The 26,143-nt window shown below is 51.0% G+C and overlaps 1 protein-coding gene across 1 annotated transcript in view; it reads left to right on the top strand.

Moving 5' to 3' along the window:
- LOC147685096 (uncharacterized) overlaps positions 1–26,143 on the top strand; it is a 1,199,247-nt gene that overhangs the window by 430,391 nt on the left and 742,713 nt on the right. Inside the window, exon 16 of the mRNA XM_086940986.1 lies at positions 9,068–9,244. Within this exon, the coding sequence (XP_086797112.1) occupies positions 9,068–9,244 (177 nt within the window). The remainder of the gene's footprint in view (positions 1–9,067; positions 9,245–26,143) is intronic.

Consider the following 26,143-nt stretch of genomic DNA (forward strand, 5'->3'; position numbering starts at 1 on the left):
TGCTTTTCATATTAACCAATCCGTTTAGTACCGGTGTTCTTTCCTAAACCTGATTAAGTAGCAGAAAGGGCTCCTCACACACTTGTTGTCAGAAGAGCACTATTATACTATATTGAGAGGAAAAAAGATTTTCGTTAAACAAAGCAACTTTTTGTTGCATGTGCTCCATCTCATAAAGGCAATCCTATCTCTAAATCTAGTATTGCTAGATGGATTTTTAAATGTATTTAAACTTATATTAAAGCTAAAAAGACTTTATCTATACCTCCTAGAGCACATTCCACTTGAGAAATAGGACCCTCTATGGTCTTTATAGGTAACATTCCCATAGCTGACATATGTAAGGCAGCAACATTGGCTACACCACACACATTTACTAGACATTATTGTGTGGATGTATTAGCACGTCAACAAGCTAATGTTGGACAAGCAGTGCTAAAAACAACTGTAACACATACTGGTTAGCTACAGCTTTGGGACTATACTGCTATATAGTCAAGGCAAAGCATATGTGTCTACAGCACACGTCTCAAGCGGATTATGTTACTTACTTTGTAAGTATCTGTTCGTGGTTTGTAGAGCTGTAGATTCATATGCGCCCTCCCTCCTCCCCGAACACCCTTGGTTGTTGCAGTTCTTATTATTTACATTACATATGCATGACATCTCTATACTTCACTTACTTACTCCATTATTACCCTCTTGCGGGAAAACAATCTGACAATAGAGTTGATGCCCATGCGCATTATCACGGAAAGGAGGAGGAGTCACCTTACCTTGTGTCTGGAAAAGACTTCTTCAAAGAAAAACAACTTTCAAACATCCGCACCCAGCACTAGATGGCATAAGTATGCAAAGCATGTGAATCTACAGCTCTACATGCCAAGAACAGATGCTTACAGGGTAAGTAACATAATCCATCTCTTATATTAAGAACTATATAAAGTTGAAAATGTAGAATGGGGCGTGGCCGAGACAGCGATGTGAGCGGACGCGTCTCGTGCGAGCTCTGTCGCCCCCCTGTGTAATTAGCCTGTTTTCGCGAAGTCCGAGGGGGATTTTTCTCCTGGGGGCCCCCTGTGTGCTGTGAGCCCTGCCAGCATTGTATCCCGGAGGCGAGTCCTGGCCGTTGGGGATCCCGCTGCAGACGCCCGGAGCCCCGGGACCTCCGCGATCGGCCCCTGGCCGCCATCTTCCTGAAGGGTCTGCCGCCGAGACGCCTGGCCCAGCTCTCCCAGAGCAGGCCGATCGCCGACGTTGGTGAGGTGCTGGAGACTCCCTGTGCCCCGCCTGCGGCGGATCCCCTCCCGTGGAGCTGGTTAGCTGCTTGGGCGGCTCCACCGAGGCTGCTGGCGCCGGGCTGCCCCAGGCGGAGGGCGCTGTGACTGCCCAGGCGCTGTGACTAAGAGAGGCCCCGGCTTTGGCGGGAACGGGAGGCCGGGCCCGGAGAAGTCGCCGGAGGCCCTCCCCCCACGAGACCCGGCTCCAGATCTCTCAACCGCCGCGGGACACTTCTGGTGAGCTGCAACCTTCGCGCCGCCCCCTCCCCCTGTTTGTCCCTGGAGGGGTCCGGCCGTATAGGGGCCCTGCTGCAGAGCCGACCGCCATCTTGTCCCCCTGATCGGCTGCTTGTGGCGGTGCACCAGGAGGCGTGAGGCCAGCTCATTTGCCCACGCGACCCCCTGCCCTCGAGCTCCCTGCTGCCCTAGAGTGAATCGGTGGAGGGCTGTGGGGCTGCTCGGGCGCTGCACTTGGGGGAGGCCCTGGCTCTGGCAGGGACGGGAGGCCGAGCCTAGCTACAGTCACCGGAGGTCCCCGTCCTGCGGGATCCGGCTCCTGACCACCGCGGGACGACTCCAGGGAGCAGTCTTCCTCCACCCCCCCTGTCTGCACGCCGTCTTGTCCCCTTGGTTGGCTGTCTGTGGCGACGGACCCGGAGGTGAAGAGCCATCTCACCCGCTCACACAGCCCCCCTGCGTGCCGGACCCCTGTTGCCCTGGCGTGCCTTGTGGACTGATAACAGAACAGCCCTGCCTCTGGCTTGCGGGGACCCCTGCCACTCCCCGCCATCTTCTGCCTTGTGGCCTGGCGCCCCTGATCTTAGGCCCTGTGTCGCTGGACCGTTGGGACATTCGTGGGACCTCCCTTGGACACTCTACCAGCGCGGACCGGGGGCTGCTCGTGACAGCTTACCCTACCCCCGTAGCCCTCGGGCACCCCGAGTGGACCATGACCCGTGGCAAGGGAAACAAGCCAGACCCCCCAGCAGCGACGACCAAGGGCACGTCGGTGGCCGCCATGTGGGGCAAAGCGGGCTCGCCACCTTCTTCCGGGGGTCCCTCATCGTCAGGGGGGAAGCCTCTGCCGCCCGCCGACTCCCCCCCGGTGACCCAGGCCTTCATGTCCTCCTTCATGACTGACTTGAAATCCGAAATTGGGTCCCTCAGGTCGGAGGTCCACTCATGTGTCAAGGAGCTGCGCAAGGAGGTCACCGATCTGGGCGACCGGGTTGACGGTCTGGAAAAAACGGTCGACTCCCGCACCGAAGACCTGGAGCAGATCTGGCAGAGGGTGGCGACCTTGGAGGAGCAGCATATCCAGCTCCAGATCAAGCAGGAGGACCTGGAAAATAGGGGGCGCCGCAATAACCTCCGCATACGGGGTGTGCCACTCGGAGAAGAGGGGACCGATACCATGGCCTACGTGGCCCAACTCCTGCACGCGGTGTGGGGCGAGGACGACGCTCCCCCACCGCGCCTTGACCGCGCACATCGAGTCTTTGGTTGGGGGGCAAGGCGGGCCTCCTGCCCGACATCGTCACCAGGCTCCACTACTTCACGGAGAAGGAGGCCATACTGAAAGCAGCAAGAGACAACCCGGACCTGCGTTATGGAGGACACAAGATCCAGATCTTCCACGACCTGGCTCCCACCACGCTCCACAGGAGGAAGGTCTTCCGCCCGATCACGGAGAGACTCCGGGCCCTCAATGTTTCCTATCAGTGGGGCCACCCCTTTGCCCTCATCTTTCGGTGGGAAGACAAGCGTAGGGCCCTCCGGTCCTACCGAGAAGCGGCGCAACTGCTTGGCATGCCGGAGTCCCCGGACCACAGCCCGCCCCGCTCTCATCACCCGGAGAGAGCCCCTCCACGCCCAGACTGGTCCACGGTGCGCAGACATCGCCGGTCCCCCCCGGTGGATAACCTCTCCACATCGCAGGCCAAGCAAGACATTATCGCGCACATACGCTCCCTTGAGGGCGACCAGATTTCACCCACCCAGATCTCCGCTCCCTCACTTTGTCCCGTAGGAAGTGACATTCCTGTGTTCATCCGAACCCTCGGGTAGAGGATGTCCGGTACTTGGGACACTGTACGATGGCCCTGTTGGCCTGTTTTGGTTGTGTTTTTTCTATGCACCCTTTATTTTCCTTCTCTCTCTTTTCTCCCTGCTTTTTTCTCGCGCTGCCTTTTCTTCTGGTTCTTTCTCCGCGCTTGCAGAGTGGTGGCATGGTGGGACCTGCGGGTGCTGGCGCAACGGGGGCGGGGGGAGGCGAACGCTGCCCTGTCTGAGGGGGGGGATGCTTCATGGGTGACTGCGCAGCCCCGCCTCCCTTAGTGCGATGACGGCGAACATCCCCGCACCCCTGAAGGTCCTGTCACCAAATGTTAAAGGGCTCAACTCTCCCAACAAGCGGAATCAGCTATGGCGCTATCTCCTGCACCACTCCCCTGACATTATCCTCCTCCAGGAGACGCACCTTCTGAAGGGGGATACCAGGCACATGGCGCACCCTAGATACCCCACGCAGTTCTGGGCCTCTTCTGACACTAAAACGGCGGGGGTGGCAATTCTCTGTAGGGCTGGCTTTAGACGGGGACCCACGAAACCCTTCAAGAGTGCTGACGGGCGTTTCCTCCGAGCCACAGTGCAGATGGGTAGTGCACAGTTCACCTTGGGCTGTGTATATGCGCCCAACCAGTCGCAGGATAAATACCTCCAAGCGCTTCTGCGGGACCAGTTCCCACCAGGCGACCCTTGCACGATCTTGGGCGGGGACTTCAATCTAGTGTGGGACCCGGAGTTGGACTGAGCGGGGGCCTCCTTTAACGGCGCGGGGGCAATGTCTTCTGCCCTTAGAACGCAGATTACAGACCTGGGGCTTGTGGATGTATGGCGCTACCACAACCCGGGAACCCGGGACTACTCCTTTTATTCTCATTCCCACAGGACGTACTCCCGTATAGATTATCTTTTCACTTGAATTGACCAGAGATTCCTTGGCTGCCGCTATCTCCGACATTTCCTTATCGGACCATGCGCATGTGGAACTTCTGTTACAGGATCCGCTGGCCCATGCCGCTCGGGAGCGGAGGTGGGTACTTCCGCCGAGTATCCTTCGGGACCCGGAGGATGTTGCTAGCATCCGTGACGCCATAGACTCATACTTCGCCATTAACGATACCCCGGATTTGCCCTTCCATACGATCTGGGATGCCTTTAAGGCCACCATTAGGGGCCACATTACCTCCCTGGCGGTGGCGCGGAGGCGGGAGGCGTTTAAGCTGGAAACCGACCTGGCCAGTGAGATCAAACAAGCGGAAACTCGGGACAGGGACTGTCCCTCGCAGGCGTCTAAGAGAACGCTCGCCAGCCTCAGGGGGCAACTCCGCACGCTGCGCACCAACAAGGCAGAGCGCTCCCTACTGGCGCTCAAACAACGCTACTACGAGGGCGGGGACAAAATAGGACGCCTGCTGGCAGGCAGACTTCGGGCACGTGCAGCCAGGGCCCACATCGCCAACATCAGGCGGCAGGATGGCACCTGCGCCACCACTGAAAAAGCCAAGCAGGAGGCCTTTGTCACCTATTACTCCTCCCTGTATGACGAGGAGCCTACCTCTGCGGAGGCGCGGGAGGCCGTTCTTACGGATTTCGAGGGATCTCCGCTGTCTCCGGCATGTGCGGCTGCACTGGAAGCTCCCCTGCAGGAGGAGGAAATATCAGCGGCCGTTAAGGACCTCCCCCCTGGGAAAACCCCGGGACCGGATGGCCTGCCGTTGACCTTCTACCGCTTATTTCTGACACAGCTCCGCCCGCACCTGCTGCGGCTGTACGGTTCCTTCTCTGACACCACTGGCCCGTCCACCGATATGGGCCTGGCGGAGATCGCCCTGATCCCTAAACCTGGGAAGGACCCCGACCTGTGCGCCTCCTATCGCCCTATCGCCCTCCTGAATACTGATCTTAAGATCTACACCAAGATCCTGGCCAAACGGCTGGACCCGTACATGCCGGGATTGATAAACCCGGACCAGGTGGGATTCATTCGGGATCGACAGGGGGCCGACAACGTGCGCAGGTTGGCACATCTAGTGGGGAAGGTGCGACATTGGGACATCCCGGCCTGCCTTCTCTCGCTTGACGCAGAGAAGGCCTTCGACCGGGTCGACTGGACCTTCTTGAGAGCAGTCCTCCAGAAACTTGGTTTTGGTCCTAAAATGATCGCCAGGTGCATGGCCCCCTATCTAGGACCACAGGCCAGAATCCGGGTCAACGGCCAGCTGACACCGCCGCTCTCGATTCACAGGGGCACGAGGCAGGGGTGCCCGCTCTCGCCGCTCTTGTTCGCCCTCGCGGTGGAGCCGTTGGCGGCGCTGATTAGGCGCACTCCTGACATTCACGGAATCCCCCACGGGGGACGTGACAACAAGGTGGCGCTGTTTGCTGACGATCTGATCCTTACTCTTACACGCCCTCGGGACTCCCTCCCGGCGGTGCACGATGTCCTCTCCCTATTTGAACGAGCGTCCGGCCTTAAAATTAACCACACCAAATCCTGGGCGCTCAACCTCACCATCCCTGAGGAGGAGGTCAATTTCCTGAAAGGGGTAGCGCCCTACCGTTGGGCGGAGAGCCACATCAAGTACTTGGGTCTGGACCTGACGCCCCACCTGGACTCCTGGTCCGCGCGGAACTGGGCGTCCTGCCGCAAAGAAGTCCTGGCGGACCTGCGAAAATGGAAGCCCTTGATGGTTTCCTGGCTAGGGCGGCTCAACGCGGTCAAGATGTCGGTCCTCCCCCGCATTCTCTATGTTTTTCAATGTTTGCCCACCCCCATCCCGCTCCACTGCATTAAGAGTCTCCAACGTGACCTCACGTCGTTCATTTGGGGAGGTAAACGCCCCCGATTTTCGCAGAAAGTCCTCATGGAACCGAGGGATAGGGGCGGCCTCGCCTGCCCAAACCTTCTCCACTACTACTGGGCGGCACATCTTCGGTTTGTCATAGAATGGGGTGCGCGTGAGAGCGACAAGCACTGGTTCCACATGGACCGGGTGGTCATGGGGCGCACCATCTGGGACCTGCCTTGGCTGCCGCGAGTGGCGCGCTCCAGGAGTGCGTATATGGCGGTCCCGACGAAAACGGTCCTGGACGTCTGTGACAGGGTAGCGGTGCCCAAAGGCCTTACCACGTTCCCCTCTCCGCACACCCCCATCGCTGGTAACCCGCACTTTCCCCCCGCAGCCCGGACCCGCGCTTTTGAGAGCTGGACACAAGGGGACTGCAGAGTCATAGGGGACCTCTTTCTTGGAGGATCACCTAAATAATGGCCCGACTACAGGGAGGAATTCGGTCTACCCTCGACCGCCGGCCTACAGTACGCCCAACTGCGCCATTGGACTATGGGAGATGACGTGTACCGGGCTGCCACCAGGGCCTATACGCCCTTCGAGAAACTGGCACGCTCCCTAGGGGGGCTGAAGAGGCTTATTTCCCAGATTTATAACATACTGCAGCACCCCACCTCTCCACCCGCGCACCCCTACCAGAGGCAATGGCAGTCGGCGGCGGGAGCCGACATAACGCCTTCTCAGTGGACCAGGCTGTGGAACGACATCCCCAAAACCTTTTGCAGCATTCCGCAGAGGGAAAACGCCTACAACATGCTTACGCAATGGTACTATACCCCCCTGAGACTCAGCAAAATGTTCCCGACTGCCTCGCCGCTGTGCTGGAGGTGTGGCACTGCGACTGGAGACTTTGTGCACATCTGGTGGACGTGCCCTATCCTAGCTGTCTTCTGGAAGGAGGTCCTCAGCCACATCAAGAGGGTGCTAGGCTTCCCCCTGCCTGAAGAGGTCTGCACGCTCTTGCTGGGCGTTCGACCCCCTGCGCTTAGGGCCCTCACGCGCAGCGACTGGATCCTCACGCTTCACATGCTAGGCGCTGCCAAGCAACTCATCGCTTTATACTGGAAACGGGCTGAAGCGCCGCCGATAGCCTCCTGGTTTGTGCGCCTCTGGCAGGTCCTGGCTATGGAACTGCTCACGGCGCGGATACAAATGAGGGGCGTGCGCTTCAAGGTAGTGTGGGAACCCCTCGTGCGCCACCTGTGCTCCATCAGCTATGCGCGCCACATGCCCCCTAGGCTTCGTGCACTGCATCTATTTGAGGACGCCCTTATCCCTGCCGACCCGAGCAGACTGTGCCCTTAACTACTCCCCCTAGTGCAGGCACTGTTGCGCCCCGCCACACCGCACACCCACTTGTGTTTTGCCCCCCCACCGGCAGCTGATGTCTCTCCCCCTGGCCCCCCTTCTTCTTGCCTCTGCTTAACCTTCCTCTGACTTTTCCTTCCTTCCTACCTGCCACTCTGGCTTCCGCCCCCCTTAGGGGCAGTTTGGGCCCCGTTGGGCCTTTAGAAAACGTGACACTGCAGTTTTCAATTCCATGCGCGCCTCCCCCACACAACGGTGCAGCACTCGCATGTGGCCAACTCTTGCCATCACTACCCCTAAGCCACGCAGCCGGCCCCCTCTGTGGGGTTGTAGGCAAGGCGCTGTGTTAATGCCCCATCCCCCCCCTGGGTGGCATTCACCTACAAGTTCTTTTACGCGCGGCCGGCCCCTGCACGGGGTTGTAGGCTTATCGCTGTGTTCACAATAAAAACAGATTTGAACGAAAGTTGAAAATGTAAAACAATAAAGCAGTCCCTCACTTAGTCTCACTCCTTTTTCTTCACATTTTTACAGCCTTCATCAGCACCTCCTAGCTTGACACTAAGAGCTGATCTTTAAAAGAAAATATATTTTTTGTAAAACCTCTTTAAATACCCTAGCAGCTCCTATTTTTACTCTGTCCACAGTGATGTTTTGTGCAGCGAAATGATAAATATTGCTACTTATTTTTAAACCATGTGTAATGCTTGTGTCCCTTTTAAAAGAGGAACACATGAAAAATGTATACATTTTTGTCACATTTGTGTATTTTTCCATGTGTGCATTTTTAGCTTGTAATTTTTATGTTTGGTAGGATAAAAAGAGACATTTGGCAATATGGCACATAATAGAAGATGTAATTCTAGTTATGACAAGGCTAGATTAGTTTATAGAATAAATGGAAAGTGTGAGCAAGAAGATACAAAAGTACTTATGAAGGCTGTTTCCAGGTAGCTACATAGCTTTACAGTGCTGTTAAAGGAACGTAACCAGTTAGTTTTGGTCTGGTAAATTTCAATGAAATAAGCAATGTCATCTTGAACAAACTGTTATGTCTAGAAAGCCTTTCAAGTATACAGAGTATATGTAATAAATAAAGTCCATTCATAACCAGTACAAAAAATACACCAGTCAGGCAAGGTTGTCTGCAAGGTGTAACATTGTGAGGCAGTCAAGACAACATCAGTTGTTGGTGCTTTCAAACATCACTATAGTCCAGTCTTGTACTTGGTCATCAAAAAGGTCTCTCGGAATCTTTCATACAAATAAACAGTGTGACCAAATGCCACACCCATTCATGTTTTTTCACCAATATATCTGAGTCTGTTGAGTTCTCAGTCTAAGGGTGTGTGTGTATTCAAGTTACAGGGTTGAAATCCAATAGTTTTTGGTTCAAATTTCCAACCTTTTTACATCAATAAAATAAGTACCAACCGAATGGATAATAGTAGCACATGTCATCAGTCAACAACAGACAATTGTGTTTTTAATGTTTTAATGTGTTTTATGTCAGTAGCTACTGCTAATATTTTGTTCCATTGCATGACTGTTTACAATTATCTCTAGAACTGCACACAAGTCGAGTTCCTCACCTGTCTGATCCAGTTGCCACCTTAAAGGAAATTTCTGCGAGTACGCCTAAACCTTGCAGTACACCAGCTAGAACCTCAACTCCCAGCACAATACCCCGGGAGGGTGAGATCATGAGACCTGAGTCAGGAAGCAAGAGACTGTCTGGAGAGCGTAAGCCACAAACCATTTACTACTATGTTCTTTCACAGTATGTTGATTTGAACAACTTATTGAGGAGAACCCCTTACTGAAGAGGCCCTTGCATGGTCTTCAAGGGGTAACAAAGCAGTGGAATCTCAGCTGGTGCAATGCAGTTTATGTTCTTAATCATGACTGTAGCAAGGTGGCTCTTTATATGGTCCCAAAAGGAGGTATGCTGTGTAAAATATCCAGGTATCTCCTATGAGTGGCCAGGGGCTTGCTCTAGCAATCCCAAGGTGCTCTATCTAGGGTGGTGTGGTAGAGCAGCTTCAGTGTTATCAGAGAGGAGAGTTAGACACTTGTTGCACATACAGAGTCTATAAATGATGCACATACTAAAAAAGGATATCCACACCAATTTAGAAAAATAACAGGTATTTTTATATATATTTTGAACCCAAGAACTTTGCAAACAGACAAGTACTTTTTCGTAGTAGACTTTCTAAAGTTTTAGCCATGTTAACCAACAGTGCGCTTTTACGCGTAATGCTTTCCTATGGGAGGGAGAAAGAACATTTACTGCATACATCAACTTGCAGTGCATTTCCGTGGGCGGCTACTAAGTCTATTCTCAATATTGTAAGTGCCAGAGAACTCATAGAGAGTACATAGGCTGAAAACTCGACAACTCAAGTTCCCCAGCACCACAATGGCTTTACTGAACCCAGGAGTGTTTGATACTAAACAACTCCACTCAATAAACCCACACTGATGCCAGTATGGGATTTATTGAAACATGTACACAGAGGGCACCTTAGAGGTGCCCCCTGAAAACCTACCAACCCTGGTGTGGTCTCTGACTGACTTTAAGCAGTTTGCCACCAGCAGACACGTTTCTGGACCCCTGGGTCAAGAGCCCCATCTCTCCTGAGGACAAAAACAAAACCCATCCTGGGCGAAGGTGTCACCACCTCCCCGAGGATGAGAACAGTTTTGAGAGGGAAGTTTTAAAGGCCTTTCTGCCTTTGCAACGTGACCCCAGTCTCTGATTCTAGCAGCAGATGGCAGCCCCCGATTCAAACCCCCACTTTTGGTGGGAGAACTGGCAGGAAACTGTAGTGAGAAAAGGAGGTGTGCCCCTTATGTGCTGGAGACCAAGTGAAGCACAGTTGTAGTGCCCACTATCTTGAAGATGGCGGGACTTATCCAATCAGGGCTAGGGCTGTTCCTCCACCCCCACCGGAGAGTGACATAATAGGGGGTGTAGACAACCCAGGTAAGGAACCCATTGGTCCTTACCTGTTACTCCCCTATAACACCCCTACATCTAGTATTAAGGTAGCACCCCCAGACCCTAAAATCAGATTCCTGATGACCTACAATGCCCAGACACCAAAGAGCTGCATTAGGAAGAGAAAAGGAGGACAAGTGACTGACTTGGTGCCAGCCTGTCTGCTTCCTTTCGTCCTTTGCTGCAAAATCCTTCTGATGGATACATCTGCCAGTGGATTCCTCACCTTGTGAATATCCCCCTGCATCAGCAACATTAGAAAAATTCTTTTGTAGCACGCCGGCGTGGACGACGTCATAGGAGCACGGCATCGCGCGCGACTCCGACTGACGTCACTGACTCCTTATTAGGCCTACGTCGGCGTGATGACATCAGGTTCGAGGCATGTGGGCTACTGAATTCATATCTTGTGCATAGATCGCCGCCTAGTGTTGGGTCTGGATGATCACACATTGTTGTCCTGGAAGAGTCTTCAAAGTATTACGAGATATGTGGCTCCTCCTCTAGACTACAGTGCGCATGGGCATCGACTCCATCCCCAGATTGTTTTTTTCCGCCATTGGGTTCGGATGTATATTGGTTCACTCTGTCGGAATCGCTATAAAAAGTTTCTTAAGGCCAAAAGGCCTTTAGTTTTTCGTCGGTATAGTCTAGCGTTCGGTGCCCGATTACTTCCAGCTCCCTTCGGAGCCGGATTTCCAGAGAGCGCGTGCTTCTCGACGCTGAAGGCCCGGTCGACGCCAGAGGCCTTATCGACGAACTATCATGGAACGGAGCCCGTTCAAGAGATATCCCGTGTGCAACTCAAAGTATCCCCACATCGACGTCCATCCGGTGTGCAACAAGTGTCTGTCGCTGGATCATGATGAAGCCAGCTGCATGGCTTGTTCCCGTTTTCGATCCAAGAAGACGCTTAAACATTGACGCGCTGCGCGCCAGGAGGCCCAGCAGACGGCACCGGCGCCTGTGGACATATTCGATGCCGGGGATGATGAAGAAGCTGACCGGGAAGTTCGTGAGAACCTGTTTAATCCCGCGTCAGAGGTCGACTCCAACTACGACGAGGATGTTGAAATACTCGAAGCGGAAGAAGTCGTCGACGAGGTAGGAGACAACTACGGGGCCTTTGGGGCCATGGAAGATAGCTCGAGCGAGGAGCTAACTCAAACTGACATTGGGCCGAAACGCTTCCTAAGGGTCAGGTCGAGGGATCGCCAGCAGGCCTTACCCAAGATCTTCCAATAAGTTCTACGACCCCGCCTTCGGGCTCGGCTTCGGACATTACTATGGAGCCACAACCTGCAAAATCGAAAGTGAAAGCTCCGGTCTCGATGCAAGTGAAAGCACTGGTGCCTACATCGAAACCAAAAGTGCATATTGCTTTGGTCGGCTCGAAGTTCTCGGATCTGTCGGCACCGACAAAGCACAAGGCCGTTATCGACCCGAAGAAACAGCTCAAGGGCGACGAGACGAAGTCTACCGCGCCCAAGGCAAAGGTCAAGGCAGTCGACCCGAACAAATCGGCACCGAAGACAGTCGACACCGACAAAGGACTCAGTGATCCCAAGGTTCTCGAACCTCTGCGTCGACAGGACAAGGCCTAGAGTGTACAAGCCCACGAGTCCACGTCTGGGGGTGCCCCAGAGGAATCCGTCGAGTCGACGCAACCGTCCGCCTCCTTCACAAAGCAGGTGACAGACTCCCTGAAACGCATCAGGGACAAGGCCTCGGGTGTCGGGCCTAAAGATCCTCCACCTTCGAAGCCTGCCGACAAACCTCAGAAAACGTCGACGCCCATCCACTTCACGTTGCCGCCGAAAGTGGCGCCGAAGGCTTTCGCCCCTAAGATAACCACCGATGTGCCCAAGAAGGCGTCTTCGGTGCCGAAGGCCACAACAGCGGTCCGGGCCACAAAGCATCGACAATCCTCGTTGGAAGACCAACTGGAACACTTTATCGATGCCGAAACAGGCAGACTTTCCATTTATAAGCGGAAAATCGCCCCGGAACAGCCGATGGAGTCCTACAAAATTCCACTGAAGAAGAAAAGGGACTCTACTTCGATGCCCGTTCTTGTGGAACCGGTGTCTCCTAATGGCCAGGATGTCTCACCCACTTATTCGGATGTGGACATTGGGGAAGGTGATGATGATGATGAATACAGCTATCCTGTCTACACTGATACAGATGATAACAATGAACCCTGGGCAGCTGCTGCTGACCCAGGTGACCCTCACTCTACCCCAGACACTCAAATGTATGCGGTAAAGACATCACCCTCTGAGGATTCGGCTGCATTTAATGCCCTCATTGAAAGGGCAGCTAAAAATCATGACGTCCAGCTCCATGCTGACCCCATTGAAGTAGACTTTCTTTTTGACACCTATTCCGTCTCAGAGAGGACTGTCAAGACTCTGCCTATGTTGAAGGGTGTCTTGAAGCATGCTGGGGAGATCTTTAAAGAGCCTACAAGAACCAGGGTGATAAACCCCAGGATTGAGAAAAAATATAAACCGGCACCTAGTGACCCTACTTACATCAAGGGACAGTTGCCGTTGGACTCTCTTGTTGTTTCCAACGCCCGGAAGAGGGCTAATTCACAAACGACTGGTGATGCTCCTCCCCCAGATAAAGAATCTAAGGTGTTTGAGGCATCGGGAAAAGGGTGGCAGCTCAAGTGGCCAATATTTGGCGCATTTCAAACACTCAAGCTCTTCTAGCCAGGTATGACAGGGCACACTACGACACACTTGAGACCCTGTTACAGCACCTCCCAGATCAATATAAAGAGGCAGCTGAGATGCTCATCCAAGAAGGGAAGCTCATATCTAATGCTTCTATCAAATGCGCACTGGACGCAGCAGACACTGCGGCCAGAGCAGTTAACACTAGTGTTATGCTGAGACGACATGCCTGGCTCAGAATCTCCGGGTTCAAGCCAGAAATACAGACCACCATTCTCGATCAGACGGTAAACCCTGATCATCTATTTGGCCCAGAGGTGGACACCACCTTGGAAAAAATAAAAAAAGACACTGACACTGCTAAGTCCATGGGGGCCCTGCAGTCCCAGCAGTTCCGGGGTTGGTGCTTTTCGTCGCTCAAGCAATAGAGGTGTTTCCAGAGGCCAGCTCTCCCAAACAACACAATACTATAAAGGCGACACGCAGACCACTTACACCAAGCAAAGTCGGGGTGGATATTGTGGAAACAGTGCCAAAGGCAAAGGTCGTGGAAGCAACAACTCCAGATCCTCCGCCACTACCAAACAGTGACGCCTTGTCACTGCCCCCCGACCACGCAACACCTGTAGGGGGGAGATTTCAACAGTTCCTGCCAGTCTGGAAGTCCATCACCACAGACAGGTGGGTCACACAGCTTATCCAGTACGGTTATTGTCTGGAGTTAATATCCACTCCACCCAACATACCCCCAAGACACTGTCCTATGTCCGCCGACCATTTGCACTTATTGCAGCAGGAGGTACTCGTCATGCTGCAAAAAGGGGCAATCGAGCTCGTGCCTGTGGAAGAAAGAGGCACAGGAGTTTACTCACTGTACTTCTTGATACCAAAAAAGGACCGGTCCCTCAGACCCATACTGGACCTCAGACCCCTCAATCAGTACATTCTGTTGGAGCACTTTCACATGCTAACGCTGCAACAAGTCCTACCGTTGCTCAGTCGGGGATTTTCTAGCAACGTTAGATCCTAAGGATGCGTATTTTCTTATTCCACTGCACCCGTCCCACAAAAAATACCTCCGGTTCACCATCCAAAACAGGCATTACCAGTTCAAGGTTCTACCTTTCGGAGTCACCACGGCACCCAGGGTGTTACAAAGTGCCTGGCGACGGTGGCGGCGCACCTACGGAGACAAAACATTCACGTCTACCCTTATCTGGACGACTGGCTAATCCAGGCAAAGTCAGACCAGCAGTGTGCCGCCCTCATGTCCCACACCATTCACCTTTTTCACGATCTGGGATTCTCACTGAATTACCCAAAGTCCCACTTGCAACCCGCCCACATACGGCAGTATCTGGGTGCGACCATAAACACTTTGGCAGCCACAGCACAGCCAAATTCAGTGAGGGTCAGCAGCATTCAATCGCTGATACAGAAATTCAGACCTCAACACTCACTTCCAGCTCGAGTGTTCATGCAGTTGATAGGCATGATGGCCTCCTGCATCTCCATAGTCCCGCACACGAGACAACACATGCGTCCACTTCAGGAGTGCTTAGCACATCAGTGGACTCAGGCTCACGGACAGTTGAAAGACCTAGTGTTGGTAACCGGTCGTGCATACAACTCTCTGCATTGGTGGAATCCACAAAACCTTTGCAAGGGACGACCGTTCCAGGAGCCTGTGCCACAGATCATTCTGACGACGGACGCTTCTCTCCAAGGTTGGGGAGCTCATGTACTCCATTACACTGTGCAGGGACTATGGACACCACAGCAAAGGAAGATGCACATCAACGTTCTAGAACTGATGGCCATCTTCCTGGCAATGAAAGCATTATCGGTACATCTGTGCAACAAGGTTGTGTTGATCCGGACGGGCAACATGACGGCCATGTACTACATCCAGAGGCAGGGAGGTACACACTCTCCACAGCTGTCTCATCTGGCTCAGAGCATGTGGAAGTGGCCATTCAGAGGAACATCTTCCTCATGGCGGAACACCTCCCGGGCAAGGACAATCAGATGGCGGACCTGCTCAGCAGGTACAGCCACCAAATGCACAATGGGAGATACATCCATCAGTACTCCACCCGTACTTCCTAAGGTGGGGTCATCCAGAGATAGACCTGTTCGCCACAAAGTAAAACGCCAAATGCCCAAGCTTTGCCGCAAGGTTCCCACACCCACAGTCGCAGGGCAATGCGATATGGATGACCTGGTCAGGCAAATTTGCGTACGCTTTTCCCCCAGCACCTCTAATACCGCTGGTGGCACGCAAGCTCATGCAGCACTCGATGACTCTCATCCTGGTTGCTCCAACGTGGGCTCGCCAACCATGGTACACCACGTTTCTAGAACTGTCCGTGGTACCGCATCAGAGGCTACGTCTCACGCCCAGCCTTCTGACGCAGAGCCATGGCGACATTCAGCATCCAGATCCGCAACAGCTCAACCTGGCGATCTGGCTCCTGAGGTTTTAGAGTTTGGCTACCTAAACTTACCTCCTGACTGTATGGACATAATCAGGGAGGCAAGAAAGCCCACCACCAGAGCATGCTATGCGGTGAAATGGAAGCGGTTTGTCATTTATTGTGCAGACCACAACATTGACCCGCTGGATGCCTCTATTCAGAACATCATTTGTTATCTCTTACATCTGTACAAATGTAATCTGGCCTATGCTTCCATTCGGATACATCTATCCGCAATGGCTGCCTATCTCCAAAACAGACAGCACCTCTCACTTTTCAGAGTGCCGGCCATTAAAGCCTTTCTGGAAGGACTCAAACGAGTCATTCCACCGCAGACCCCACCAGCTCCCGAGTGGAACCTAAATGTGGTACTCACCAGGTTGATGGGTCCCCCTTTCGAACCACTGCACTCATGTGAGATTCAGTTCTTAACATGGAAAGTGGCTTTCCTTATAGCGATTACATCGCTACGACGAGTTAGTGAACTCCAGGCACTAACTATCCAGGAGCCATTTATTCAAATTCATTCCAACAGGGTGGTGCTTCGCACTAACCCCAAGTTCCTTCCTAAGGTGGTTTCTCAGTTCCATATCAACCAGACTATAGAACTACCTGTGTTCTTCCAAAATCCGGAGTCAGTTGCGGAGAGAATGCTCCACACACTTGACGTCAAAAGGGCCTTAATGTACTACATTGATAGGACCAAAGACTTTCGGAAGACTAAACAACTATTCGTTGCCTTTTCGCCACAACACAAAGGCAACCCCATTTCCGAGGCTGGTATAGCCAGGTGGATCGTTAAATGTATTCAGATCTGCTATTAGAAAGCCAAGCGCACTCTCACCATTCCACCGAGGGCCCACTCCACCCGGAAGCTGGGGGCCTCAATGGCTTTCCTTGGAAATATTCCTTTAGAAGACATATGTAGAGCAGCCACATGGTCTACTACACACACGTTTACAAAACACTACTGTGTTGATGTGCACTCCAAACAGCAGGCAGCTGTAGGGCAGGCTGTTCTAAAAAATTTTTCCAAACTGCTGCAGCTGGCACAGGCGGCCGCCGTTAATGGAGGGACTGCTATGTATTCTATGCACAAGATATGAATTCAGCAGCCCACATGCCTCGAACCGAATATGCTACTTACCAGTATGCATCTGTTCTTGGCATGTAGGGCTGCTGACATTCATATCGCCCGCCCTCCTCCCCGGCGCCTGTAGCGGCTGCAGTTTTTCACACATACTTCTAGCATGGTCATCATTCACATAGTTTCACTCCATCTTTGCCACAATGGCTAAATAACAATCTGGGGATGGAGTCGATGCCCATGCGCACTGTAGTCAAGGGGAGGAGCCACCTATCTCGTGATACTTCGAAGACTCTTCCAGGACAACAATGTGCGATCATCCGGACCCAACACTAGGTGGCGATCTATGCACAAGATATGAATGTCAGCAGCCCTACATCCCAAGAACAGATGCATACTGGTAAGTAGCATATTCGTTCCCTTTTTTCCGCGTCGTCGAAGCTAACATTTACGGGGAACCTCTGTAGCTGTTGGTAACTTAGTTACTGTTTTTCTCTGTTTGGCTTTTTGCTTCTTTGTTTCTCGCAGAAGTTGTCGACTAAGAAGACCGGGTTCAAGCCTTGTGGGGAGTGCGGCAAGATGATGTCGATTACGGACCCGCATGAAGATTGTATCTGGTGCCTGAGCTCAGACCACGATGTCAAAGGCTGTTCTTCGTGTAAGAAGATGAATCCGAAGGCTCTTCGAGAGAGGGAAGCGAAACTTCTAGTGGCGAAGTTGAAAAGTAGAAAAGAGAAGAAGACTTCGAGATCGCGTTCGAGCAGGGCGAGGTTGAAGTCGAGGTCGAGGTCTCGCATGGCGTCAACTTCGAAGTCGTCTTCTGGTCATGCTTTGATGTCAGCGAAAAAAAAGCATAAGAAGCGAAGGCATGGATCTCATCATCACTCCGGTAAGGACTCTGAGTCGATGCCGAAGCCGCCTAAGAGGAGGCATAGAAAAGATGAGGTGTCTTCTTTGCTTGGTGTTCCAGATGGTGAGGCTTCGCCCTTGGAGTCGCCGGTGCATTCTCCGGCTCCGGTGTTGGTTCCCTCTATGGTGCCGTCCCCGGCTCTTGAGAAAGAAGAGGCTCCTTTACAAGCGGGCTCGGTGACTCCAGTCAATCCGCCTGTGGAAGAGGAGGCGAATTCGGAACCTCCGAGAGGGCATCCTATGGGTTTTTGCCCGCCCTTCCCAGCTCCAGGTCAAGACCCTACTTCGTTTTAAACGTCTACTCGAGAGCTTTGTACCCCTCTGGTGCACCTTCTGGTCCAATGGGTCCATTGGCATATAATTTAGGAGTTACTCACGCCGATGCTCCAGCTCTTTTTATGCCATTTATGCCGGCACAGGCTTCGCCTTGGCTTTTCTCGGCGCCGCTGGAGTCGTCGACGCCGATTCCATCGACGCCGGCTCCGTCTCAACCTCGTGAGCAGCAGCTTGTGCTTCTGGATTCGATCTCGACGCTGGCTCCGTCGGAGTCGGTCACGGATCCGACGGCGCGGCTCGTGAAGGAGAGATCGAGGCGGGAGGCTCTGCGTCTTATAGAGGAGCAAAGATATAGAGAGGCTGAGGCTGAGATGGAAGAAGGTGAGCTTCAGGAGGACTATTTTGATGATTTGAGGGAAGCTAGCGGCTTAGAGCTTTCCCCTGAATGGGAGCTGTCCTCTGTTTCTGATTCTCCTTCAAAGGACGTTGCACCATACCATGTGGTTATTAAAAAGGCTGCGGCTCTTTTGAATGTGACTTTGCCTACAGCTGAGTTCAAGGCTAATATATTGACTGAGGTCCTTCATTCCCCATCATCGATTGTAGAACCATTGCTTCCTTTTAATGAGGCTTTGACAGAACCTATATTGGAGGTTTGGAACAGGCCTCTTACAGCTCCTGCAGTGGCTAAGGGTGTTGCTAGGCGGTATAGGGTAGCTCCTGATGATCCTGAGTTTTTATCCTCTCATCCTTCGCCTGAAAGTCTGGTTATACAGGCAGCCTGTTCGAAGAAGTCTGTTGGTGCTTTCCCTCAAGTGCCTGGGGATAAAGAGTCCAAGAAACAGGATCCGACTGCGAAGAAGATTTTCTCTTCTGCGAGTATTGCTCTAAAATCGACCAATGCCACATGTCTCATGGGGAGATATATACATGCTCTGATGGACTCTGTATGGCTTTTGGCTCCAAAGATTCCTGAGGACAGCAGAAAGAATTTTGATGAGGTGTTGGCTGATGCACAGGCAGCAGCACGTCAAGTGATTCAAAGTGGACTTGACACTGCTGATTGAGTTGCTCGCATTATGGGAACTTCTGTTGCCTCTAGACGGGCTGCTTGGCTGAAGTCATCTGACTTTTCTGCGGTCGATTAGGCAGCTTTGTTGGATTTGCCATTTGATGGTACTGGTTTATTTGGAAAGAAAGCTGATACAGCTTTAGAAAGATTTAAGGACAGTAGGGCTACTGCCAGATCTTTAGGGCTGCAGTCCAGAGGCTCTGCGACTAAGAGGTTTAGAGGTTTTGGGCGTGCATCCTTTTGACCCTACCGTGAAGTACAACAGCAGCAGCAACAGCAAAATCCACTATATAAATCCTACAGAGGCAGACAAAGAGCTCGTCCTCGAGGACGTCAAGCCTCCTCCTCCTCCTCTTCCTCCTCCGCTTCCCAACCCCCTCCTTCATCAGCAAAGCAGCCCTAGATCCGCTATTCCGGATCATGCGGGTCCTGTAGGGGGTCGGCTTACCCATTTTCTACGGGATTGGGAATCGGTTACATCAGATCTTTGGGTTCTCAATCTCGTAGAGAATGGGTATGCTCTTCCCTTTTGGGAATTTCCACCTGATTACCCTCCTTGCCAAGGTTTTTGCTCGGAGGACCACCTACTTCTCCTGCAGGAGGAGGTCCTGTCACTGTTACGAAAAGGTGCGATAGAGGTGGTTCCAGGGCAGGAAAAGGGTCAGGGATGCTACTCCCGGTATTTCCTGATCCCCAAAAAGGATGGCAGACTTCGTCCAATCCTGGATCTCAGGATCTTGAACCTTTACCTGAAGCAGGACAAGTTCAAGATGCTCACCCTTGTGCAGGTTCTTCAAGCTCTGCTGGAAGAAGACTGGATGGTGTCGATCGACTTGCAGGATGCATATTTTCACATCCCAATCCTGAGGTCGCACTGGAAGTATCTCCGTTTTAAGGTGAGATCACAGCATTACCAGTTTGTGGTCCTTCCATTTGGTCTTACTACTGCGCCTCAAGTCTTCACCAAGGTGATGCTGTGGTGGCAGCACATCTCAGAAGATCAGGGATTCCAGTATTCCCTTATCTGGACGATTGGCTGATCAAGGCGGAATCTCCAAAGCAAGTGCTCCATCATCTGCAAGACACAACTCAGTTGTTGTACCGGTTGGGTTTTTCGATAAATGTACCCAAATCTCGCCTGGTGCCCTCCCAGCGCAACCTGTTCATTGGTGCAGTACTGGATACAACTGTATGTCGGGCATTCTCTCCTCCACAACGGATTCGCGACATACAGGAAATGATTCCTTTGTTTCACAATGGAGCGGTCGTTCCAGTCTTGAAGGCCCTTCGCCTGTTTGTTTGATTGCTTCCTGTATTCTGTTGGTCAACCATGCACGCTGGCACATGAGGGCACTCCAGTGGTGTCTCTGCAGGCAGTGGTATCAACACTACGGAGATCTCAGGGAGTCTGTGATGATCTCCAGAGGAGCTGCGGCGGATGTATCTTGGTGGGGTGTGGAAGGCAATCTGTCTCAAGGAAAGCCTTTCCATCTACCTCCATTGGTTGCCACACTGATAACGGATGCATCCACTCTAGGGTGGGGTGCTCATCTGGGGGATCTGGAGATCAAGGGTCTTTGGTCTCCAGAGGAAAGGTTGCTTCACATCAACCTTCTAGAATTGAGGGCAATACGTCTAGCACTCAAGGCCTTCTTCCCTTCCCTTCGCGGAGGTCGGTTGAAGTCCTGACGGACAACACCACCATGATGTGGTATGTCAACAAACAGGGAAGAGTGGGGTCGCAGTGTCTCTGCAGAGAGGCTCTGCGTCTCTGGTCCTGGGTTCAGGACCATCAGATTTGTTTGATGGCAAATCATCTGGCCGGATTTCTGAACGTGTGTGCAGACAGTCTCAGTCGGCAGTTCTCAGCCGACCACGAGTGGAGGTTTCATCCAGAGGTGGTTCGTCACGTCTTCCGGACGTGGGGAACTCCTCAGGTGGACCTGTTCGCCACTCACGAGAATGCTCACTGCCCGTCATTCTGCAGTCTCCAGTTTCCGATGCAGGGAGCCTTGGGGGAGGCGTTTCAGTTGGGTTGGGTCTCACAGCTCCTTTACGAGTTTCCTCCAATATCCTTGATTCCTCGGGTTCTGAGGAAGATTCGCCAAGACCGGGCCCAAGTTATATTGATCGCCCCGGATTGGCCAAGAAGGGTGTGGTACACAGATCTTCTCCACCTCTCCTCATGCCCGCCGCTCCGTCTCCTCTCGGAGCAGATCTCCTCTCTTAGACGGAGGGGCAGGTTGTACACCCCCACCTCCAGACCTTACACCTCCATGCCTGTAGATTGAACGGGGCAACCTGAATTCCTTTTCTCTCTCGCATGATGTGGTGGATGTCATTCTAACGGCCAGGCGTGATTCTACCAAGTCAATCTATTCATACAGATGGTCTAAATTTGTGACTTGGTGTGGGGAGAAGTCCATTGACCCTTTAAGGGCTCGTTTGTCAGATATACTTCTATTTGCTCTTTATTTAGCGCAGCAAGGGTTTGCTGTGGCTACAGTTAAAGGTTATCTTTCGGCGTTGTCAGCATTTCTCTGCCTGCCGGATCAGCCGTCCTTATTTAAATCTCCTATTATTTTGAGATTTCTGAAGGGCCTTAGAAATACATTTCCTCCCACTCCTTTTATTATGCCTCAATGGGACTTGAATCTGGTGCTTACTTATCAAATGGGTTCCCCTTTCGAACCTTTACATAATTGTCCCTTGAGGTTGTTGTCTTTTAAGACGGTTTTCCTAGTTGCAATTACCTCGGCAAGGAGGGTAAGTGAGCTTCAAGTTCTAAATTCAAAGCCCCCATTCTTGACCATTCATGATGAACGAATGGTTCCCAGGACCAGGGCTGCTTTTCTGCCTAAGGTGGTAACTCCCTTCCATCTAGGACAGTCTATTACCCTTCCTACCATCTATCCTCCCCCTCACCCTTCCAAGGAGGAGGAGCGGCTTCACCGTTTGGAACCTAAGAGGGCGGTGAGCTTTTTTCTTGATAGGACAAAGGACTTTCGAGATGGATAATACTATGCATCAAGATCTGCTACGCCCTGGCTGGTAAGGAACCTCCAGAGGGTATACGAGCCCATTCTGCTAGAGCAAAGTCTTCTACATCTGCTTTGTCTAGGAGCGTTCCTGTTGAGGACATTTGTAGAGCAGCAACTTGGGCCTCCCTCCACACTTTCGCGAAGCATTACTGCTTGGATACCGAGGTGAGGAGGGACTGCCACTTTGTGCGTTCTGTCCTCCAGGATTTTCTGGTATAGGAGAGTGGACACCCTCCTCCGGGAGTGGGGACTGCTTTGGGAATCTATTCACAAGGTGATTAATCCACTGGCAGATGTATCCATCAGAAGAACAAGTTACTTACCTTCGGTAACGCTTTTTCTGGTATTTACAGTATCTGCCTGTGGATTCCTCACATGCCCACCCGCCTCCCCGTTGTCCACTCTTCTATACCTGTGCTTATGACATTATTTTAATGTTTTTATATGTATATATATATATATTTATATTTGTATATATATATTGTGTTTCTCATGCATTGGCTACACACTATGTGTGTAATTTTGGATATTATGTACTGTGTACACTGTATATGTATATATCTACTGTCATTGGTCTGTCAGGGTGCCTCGAAGGCACGGAAAAAAGAGCGGAACTGATGTCATCACGCCGACGTAGGCCTAATAAGGAGTCAGTGACGTCAGTCGGATTCGCACGCGATGCTGTGATCCTATGACGTCGTCCACGCCGGCGTGCTACAAAAGAATTTTCCGAACGTTGCTGATGCAGGGGGATATTCACAAGGTGAGGAATCAACAGGCAGATACTGTATCCACCAGAAAAAGCGTTACCAAAGGTAAGTAACTTGTTCGCCTCGTCCTGCAGGTCCAGCGACCTCTAAAATCCTGGGAGGACTGCATGCCCTCAACAAAGAGTCTTAATCTCCCATGGACGCATATCTGTCCAGAAGAAACCAACTTTAAAGAACAAAGAACTCTGCCTTTAGGAACCGCCTCCGGATCCACCTCTGCACCATACACCCATGACCCGAGTCCAAGTGACCTACCGGTCCTGAGAAGGTTCCCCAGTTATTCTGACCCAGGGTCTACCGTGGCCTTACCCCTGTCAGACTTTACCTCGACGCCTGCAGCCTCAACCCAAAGACAGTCCCTGTCTGCGACCTGCCCAGTAAGCTGTTTCCTAGCGCCAAAGGAAACCTCTGCACCGAAGCCCCTGGGCCTTGGGAAGTTTAACCAACGGTGTCCCTATGTCCCTTAGCAGTTCTACCTAAATGGGCAGCTCTGGGTATTCTTCATCCGGCCTTCTGGGCTGAGCCTGCAGCCTTTCTTTAAAAACTGACCCTGTGCCGCAGATTGTGTAAGTTTGGTGCTGACTCGTGCCCTCATGCTTACCTTTACCTCAGGAGATCAACCACTGACACCACTTTACTCAACTGTGAGTAGCGCATCTTCGATTACCCACATTCTTCATTGGTTATCATTGGGCGCCCAGCCCAGTATTTGACCTCTGTACCTGGCCGCCCTTGTGCTGCTGTTGGTGCAATCTTGGTTCTAACCTGAATCCTGCCTGGTGTTGACCACAGACTCAGAAGACTGGATTTGTAAGTTATGTACTTGCCTGCTAAACTGCATTATTGTATTCCTCCCATATGTTAATACTGGTGCAGTCTATTTTTGAAAGCAAAATGTATTTTTCTTTAAAAACATACTTACCATTTAACATACATCTTGGGCTCAAAATAAATATTGAAAGAAGCTTATTTTTATATAATTGGTGTGGATCTCCTTTTTGAGTTGTGTGTCATTTATTGGTCACTGTGTGTATAGCAAGTGTCTTACACTCTTCTGTGTTGGGCCTAATGCTGCTCGTCCACACTACCACAAATAGAGCACTATGGATTTACATTGAGCCCTTTACACGTCTGGGGAAATCACTGGACGCTTTACATGATATAACTACTTAGTGGTATAACACATAAATTGCCAGCTTCCTACGCCGGCACAAACAGCTTAAGCTTTGAATATGTTTTTATAAGGGTACTTTGTATGTCTACCTGTTTTTTCTTTATTCGCTTTCCTTTTTTTAAAATTTGCATTGTTCTATCCTGTAAAGGTTTTAATTAACTGTATTGTGATCATTGAAATTCAATTCACTTAGCATCCAGTGAGCGGACACAAACATTTACAATGTGGAGTTCCACTTCACAAGTTGTTAAGAAATAAACAGATTTTAAAGTGTTTTTGATTTTTTAGGCTGTAGGTCTTAAATGTTATATTTTTTGTACGTACATTCTAGATATACTATGTATGGTTGTCGATGTGTACAGTTATACTGTTTATAACACACACAGTAGAGATTGCTTATTTTGTACTTAATACATTTATTGCTACCCCTCAGTACTCATTTCAACCACCCCTAAAAAAACAAAAGATGAACTAAAACCTTCATGTTTTCAGGCTTATGTTGTTCCGTGTGCATGAAGCCATATGAGACGTGGCACATAAGATATAGAGACATAATTTTGCGCTACTTCTCTGGGAATGTTCGCCAAATCTCTGGGGGATGAGGGCAGAGTTACTGCCTCACCTGCTTAGTTGTCCGCCCACTGATTTGAAAGTTCCCTGCTGTGTCTGCAGGGAATTTTCTCTTCAAGTGCTCTTATCGACCCAACAGGATCACTTTCGGTAAAGAATAATTCCCGAGTGGGCCGTCGTTTTATGGACCACTCAAAAACATTTTTTGCTTCTCAGATACAAACCCCCAAGCTTGAGGTTGTTTTTTGAGATATAAAAATGTAATAGGCCATATGTGCAAGGAGTTTACTCCTTCTATGTCGTTATGTTTCTGCTGTTTCCGGTTAGCACTTGCAAATGAACTTCAGGAGCCCCACCTCAATTAAAGTGCCTTTCAAGAAAATTGTACATTATCTATGCTGGGTTGTCATGCTTGAGCGATTTTCCCTGAAAGTATCCTCAGGAGAAAGTCTGTCACAACCAAACATTCCAAGTTTTTATGTTATTTTGATGCCTTTCTGCTTACTATTCAGACATGATTTGTTGAGGAGTCAGACTTTTTCTAGTAATTTGCTCCAATTTTGAGCAAACGTTTACCTTTATCAATTCACAGTGTTCCATCCTTGACGAACATTTGAGTGCTGCTGATTGTGTTCTTTGCTATGTGTTGCTTTTGAAATAACATTGTGCCATGCCTGGTAAATGGCCGTGTCCCTGCCCTGGGTAACTTGACAGCATTTGAAACTGGCATCTTGGCTTTTTGTTGGTCAATCAGTCACTCAAATTTAACCTCTGCTCACCAATCCTGCCCTCTTTTGTTGACATGGGACTGCTATCAATGTCCTGTATTGATGACATGAAGCGGTAGTGGCAGCATACATATTGTAATTGATTAATAGTCCTGAACAGACCTTTCTCTTTTCTGTGGGGAGGGAAAGGCAATTTACCAGCCCCACTCATGTAAATGTCCCACTGTGTGTCCAGTAAATATATGTATGGTGTAGATGGTAGCAAGAGTCTGTGAGAATGTGTTTGCTGGGATCCAAACTGAATCATCCATGGTTATGAATGGCATAAGTTGAAGAATGTTAGACAGCTTCTCAGTTATAGGAAGTGCATTGCCTACAGACCCAGATGGTGATATGAGGTATGATGAAGGCAGGTCTACTCTTAGAAATGATTTGAAGAGATTTCATCAGGGGAACTGCTCATTATTGCTATCTGAACAATGCCATTTGGTGGATGGCGGTGGAGAGGGCATGAGACAGTACATTTTGTTGTTAACGGTGAGAATGTTTCGAGGCAGGGCTGCCCTGTGGATTTTCCCTACTTGAGGAAAACCTTGGCAGTCAGGTACAGAGTGTTCATATTTACTTGTCTCATGTTATGGGTAATCCTGCTTGGAGTTAGCATCATGTATACTTGCGATGAGAGCCACTTGCACTAAGGCTATTTCTGCACTGCAGTCATAAAACGACTTTTGGAAAAGAATCACCTTAAACCTACTTCCAGCACCTTAAACAGTGGATCAACATCCACTCTCTGGATAATGAGTCTAAAAGTGGGACCCAAACCACCCTACTTTGTTTGAGTTCCAAG

The sequence above is a fragment of the Lissotriton vulgaris genome, chromosome 10 (genome assembly GCF_964263255.1).
Source record: "Lissotriton vulgaris chromosome 10, aLisVul1.2, whole genome shotgun sequence".
Classification (NCBI taxonomy): domain Eukaryota; kingdom Metazoa; phylum Chordata; class Amphibia; order Caudata; family Salamandridae; genus Lissotriton; species Lissotriton vulgaris.